General features: G+C 43.1%; 1 protein-coding gene across 1 annotated transcript in view; it reads left to right on the top strand.

Moving 5' to 3' along the window:
* The window catches only part of rasgef1ba (RasGEF domain family, member 1Ba), a 19,525-nt gene extending 15,172 nt beyond the window's left edge, over positions 1-4,353 (top strand). The window contains 6 exon segments of the mRNA XM_019888499.1: positions 229-399; positions 491-586; positions 2,096-2,191; positions 2,980-3,103; positions 3,348-3,420; positions 3,558-4,353. Of these exon segments, the coding sequence (XP_019744058.1) occupies positions 229-399; positions 491-586; positions 2,096-2,191; positions 2,980-3,103; positions 3,348-3,420; positions 3,558-3,582 (585 nt within the window). The 3' untranslated portion in view covers positions 3,583-4,353.
* Positions 4,354-5,219: the final 866 nt, after the last annotated feature.

Raw genomic sequence — 5,219 nt, 5'->3', positions numbered from 1 at the left:
GACCGAGTGTGCGAGACACAAACAAAATGTCTCTGCCATTCAGTCTGGTAACCCCTATAAAAGCCATTACATGACCAATAATGCGCACCCCCAGGTAGTCCCCAACATGGCCTTCTGGAAAGATTTTTTTTTTTTTTTTGCGGCACTCGTGTATGGGAGTTTTTTTTAAACGCTATGAAGTGGGAAATGAGGCATACCTTAATGCCATTGTATTTGGCGGCAGAAAAGGGGTGTGTTGCTGCGCATGGAATTGGATTCCTCCAGGTGTTTGACACGCTCTTGTGATATATATCTCTATTTTTGTTTTTGTTCATGCCAGCTGGGATGAATATGAGTCCCGTGTCCCGCCTGAAGAAGACGTGGAGCAAAGTGAAGACGGCCAAGTTTGACATCCTGGAGGTGCGCCGTTTTCGTCCGTGTCACGTCGACGCGGTGGGGGCGTCCCAATACTTTTGTCTCCAACGGTGCATTTTGTCCTGCGTCTCCGCAGCACCAAATGGATCCTTCCGGAAACTTCTACAACTACAGGACGGCGCTGCGCGGCGCCACCCAGCGCTCCATCACTGCCAACAGCAGCAGGGAGAAGGTGAGGTGCGGTGCGCCTTTGGCACTTTAGCCCAAAAGTCACAAACGGAACTCAGCACATCGGATATTTGAAAATTCGAGTATTCTCGCGACGATCCCAAATGGTCGGGAAATAAAAGTTACGTTTTTAATAAAGACGAATGGTTACCCCCCCCCACCCCCATCCCCCTCCCTCACTGAATCACATGGCGTTCCCGAGCAGCGATTTTGATTTAAGCCGCGACGTGAGGAGAACTTTGGATATCTTGTGCCTGCGTCCCCCACGAGGAATGTGGGCTTTGTTTGAAGAGATCGGGTTACGCCAGGGGTCAGGGGTCGCCAAGTGGAACGTTCCAGCACGTCTGCTACGTTCCTCTTGCTGTCACCCGAGGGGCGTGGGGGCGTTGGGGCGGGGGTGCCTCCGCAGTGTTGTTGTTTTCTTCTTGGCAGTTGTCACGATCACATTGTCAAAAAAATGTTTCATGTTGTAAAAAAATGTCAAAGCTATAAGACCATCAATTTATGTGTGAATCTTTTGATGAATAGTTTTTTCAAATAATTAACACTTTTATATGTAATTTTCCATATTTGTAATGTTTAATGTTAAAACATTTTTGACATAAATGTTGACGCTCATATTTTTATGTTGAGTGATTAGAAAAAAATATTTGTCATGTAAGTTTTAAAATATTTTGAATTTCGTATTTGTTTAGATTGTTTTAAATCATTTATTTAGTTAAATATTTCTCCACAAAAAATGATTTTTTTCTTTAATGCTCTTTTAAATAATTACAAAACACAGCTGTGAAGTCATTCTTACTGTTTTTGTATTTTTGATTGTTTGAACTAATTATTTCATGCTAAATTTGGTAGTTATGTATATTTTGTAAAAATGTTTTTATAATTATTCAGTTAAAAATCTGTTTAGCATAATGACAAATGTATTTTTACACACAGAAAACCGAAAACAGTTTTACTGTATGTATAATTTTAAGCGCATCTTCAATATTTCACATTTTAAAAAATAAAATACTATTTAAAAAAAATAAATTCAAATTATTTTAAGCAATCATACGTTTTAAATTGTTGATGGTAACAAAAAAAAAGTTGTTTTTTATTGTTAAGAAGAAGAAAAAAGGAGGAACGGAACCTTTGCCCGTCCCCACTTTGACATTTTCACATGATGAGAATCGGCAGTTGTTTTGCTTTGTTTGTTTGGTCACGCGGCAACGGCCGGCCGGCCGGAGCGACCTCTCCGCTTATGCAACGCGCTGTCCTGTCATGCTGCCTTTCCTTCAAAATAACTACAACGTGGCTCTCAAACACGCCCGCATGACCTCGCTGTGACGCAACCCACCACCGTGACCGCCAACACTTCAAGCTGGACTCTTTATTAGACCTTTTTTTGGGGGGGCGGGGGGGGGGTCTTTTTTTTGGGTCCTACACAACACCGGGGAGCATGCTGTGTGATGACCACGACAGTTTTCCGTCGCTGATTTTCGTTGCATGTGACTCTCACCCGTCTGGCCAGATGGTGATCCCGTTCTTCAGCCTGCTCATCAAGGACATCTACTTCCTCAACGAAAGCTGCGCGAACCGACTGCACAACGGGCACATCAACTTCCAGGTGACCACACAAAACAAAACAAAAACCCCCCAAAATGGGGCCTTTTATTGGGCTGGGGGCGGATGGGGTTGATTTCCTCCTGTCTCTTGAAACGTCAACTTCCCCAAAGAGCGTCTCCACGCAGAAAAGAGAAGTCGTTCGTCACACTTTGGGTCTTTTCCACTCGTGCGTGGACTTTTTTTTTGGTGTTTTTTTTTTTCCAGTCATGTTGCTGCTTCACAGCTTCCGTTTTCGATTGATTTGGCCTTTATTTTGGTTCACAGAAAGACACCAAAATCAGACATTGTACCTACTTTGAGGCACAGGTCCTCATTTTAAAAACAAATTCTATGCACACACCCAAGACTGAAAGGAGGAGCACAACGTCCCGCACTTTTCTTTTTACAAGACATAAAACCTTGAAATGAGGACTCCTTCATTTGATGGCAAAAGGTGGAATCTTACGAGAACGGCATTGCAAAAAGTTCGGCATTAAAGAATGAGAATAACATCTTTTTATTTGATGAAAAATGCTCAAAAGATGCAACATGGATGAAAAGGCTCATCTTACAAAAGGGTACAACAAAGAACAACACGTGTTACTTGATTCTCGTCAGGTGACGAAAAAGTCCCGATGGGGTTGAGAAAACACAGGATTCATTTTACATGAAGTAAAAAAACAAATTTCCCCGCATAAAGGGCCGAAGATGATCCGAAAACGGCTCCGTGTTATGAAAGGACTTGTGTTTATTTTTATATTTATTTATTTGGCTTTTCCGTTTTTTTTATTTTGATTTTGTGCTTTGTAGAAATTGTGGGAGTTGGCCAAGCAAGTGAGCGAGTTCATGAGCTGGAAGGCCGTCCAGTGTCCCTTCGACAAGGACCGCAAGATTCTGCACTATCTGCTCACCGCGCCCGTCTACAGCGAAGACGGTACGCACACGCGCAAACGCACCGAAAGTCATTCTGCCATGTCATTCGAAAGAAAAAAAAAAAAATCACCATTAAGGAGGCCAAAAAAAAAAAAAAAAAAAAAGGCGCGCTCCTGCTCAAAGGCAAACACAAATGTCTGGAAAAGGCGACTAAAACATCTGAGCTTGATTTGGGATTGGAGTGGTGACGGGGGTGCGCCGACGTGTTTCGTCTCACGACGTTTTTCCCCCGTTGTTATTTGTAGCGTTGTGTCTGGCGTCGTACGAGAGCGAAGGTCCCGACAACAACATCGACAAGGACCGATGGAAGTCGCTTCGGTAATTATCGTCGGCGCGACTGCTCTCTCTTCATTCTCCCATCCGTGCTACTGGAAAGCGTACTCAAAATCTGTTGCACCGTAATTCATCGATTTGTGAAATTGACCTGGATTATTTGTCTTGGGTGGTCTTTGCAGATCCACGCTGCTACATCGAGCATAAGCATGAAGACGACCCGAGATGTCATCCCCCAAAAAGAAAGGAAGCAAAGTGTCCTCCGCAAAAGCCCCTCGATGCGTTAGCGCGCATGGCTACGTTCGCTAACGGCTGCTTTTTCACCTCTTTGGAAGACTTTTCTAGTCTGCTTTTTGACAAGCTTTATCGCTTTGCCAAGGGCGGAGCCGCACGCTAGCTGCTGGTTAGCTAGCGCGGGCCAAGCCGCTACAGCTAAAACCAAGGCCGGCTGTTGTTTTTGGCGGTTACCGTTTTTCGATCAACGAAATGCGCGGGCTGCATTTCAGAGACGCCTTGGATGCTAACCTAGCATGTTAGCGTCACAACACAGTGGATAAGCTTGAGCATCTTGATGCCAATTGTGGTGGTCGTGTTTTCCGCCGGCTCGTTGAGTTGTTGGGAAAACATCATTGATGTCAATAAAGTTTTATTTATGCATCTTGATGTGGAGTTACCATGTTGCCATTGACCTTATTTATGACCTCAAATGGGAGATTTTGCGTTCACGTTCGAATTCCTGTGAAGTTTGTCATGTTTTTGTGTTTTCTCTTCATTATCCTCACTAACGCATAAATGATTTTGTTGTCACCAAGAGAGTTATTAAAGAAAAAAGATGAAATTACTTTTTAGTGGTGGTGTTATTAAATGGTATAGTTTAGAACAGGTACATATAATTATACAGCCAGTCGTTTTTTTTTTTTTCGTTTTATCTTCATATTTTACAGTTTTAACGGTGATCATAAATATTTTACTTGTTTATATTTTGCCTTTTTTCTTCAGTGTAACATAAATTGTGGACATTCATGTCGAGTACATCTGTACTATAATATACGTTGTCATGGAATCAAACGCAAACAATTTTTGAATGAGCAATTTAATTTGGTATTATGTGCATGACAGTTTTATTTTTGTACGTTTAAAATGTATCTTACAATATCATTAGAAGATTGAAAAAACATTCTTAAATAAGTCATTGTTTTCGTAATCTTGCATTACACTGCACAACCAAAAAAACAGCCATTGGAGCGAGTAACATTTAAATCGACAGATGGCTATTTAGCGCCCCCTGTAAGTCCAAAATATGTCACTGCATGAAACTACTCGCAGCTGCCCCCCCACGCCCCCATGCTTTGACGACAACAGCCGTCAACACCCGTTGGAAACACAAGATGAGGGGGCAGGGGTCAAAGGTCGACAAGCGGTTTACCAGCTTCAAGAAATGACCTTTGAAAAACTCCCAAGAAACAACATTTGCAATATTTTTCAAACATTTAGTCTGACGACTGCCCAAAATGTCACCTCGCTTTCAGCGCAAACACGCCACATGCCAAATATGTGCCCTTGTTCTTAATCAACGTTGTTGTTCTCGACAGGTTGCGTTGGACACTGTTCCGGAAGACTTTTTCCTCAATATTCCAGACGGTGCTTGTTCCTGGCAGGTGACTTGAGCAAAGTTCTTCAGCATGCGCGTTCGTGGCCCGTGACTGTGATCGGGCGCATATTGATTGAACGCCGCCCGCCATCTTTGGTGGAGCGTCTGGCGGGCGCGCCACGTACACAAGACAGTAATCGACACACACACACACACACACACACACACACACACACACACACACACGCACACA

The sequence above is a fragment of the Hippocampus comes genome, unplaced genomic scaffold (genome assembly GCF_001891065.2).
Source record: "Hippocampus comes isolate QL1 unplaced genomic scaffold, H_comes_QL1_v1.1 scaffold128, whole genome shotgun sequence".
NCBI classification, from domain to species: domain Eukaryota; kingdom Metazoa; phylum Chordata; class Actinopteri; order Syngnathiformes; family Syngnathidae; genus Hippocampus; species Hippocampus comes.
Note: the sequence above shows the minus strand (reverse complement) of the source record. Positions and strands in the feature narration are given on the sequence as shown.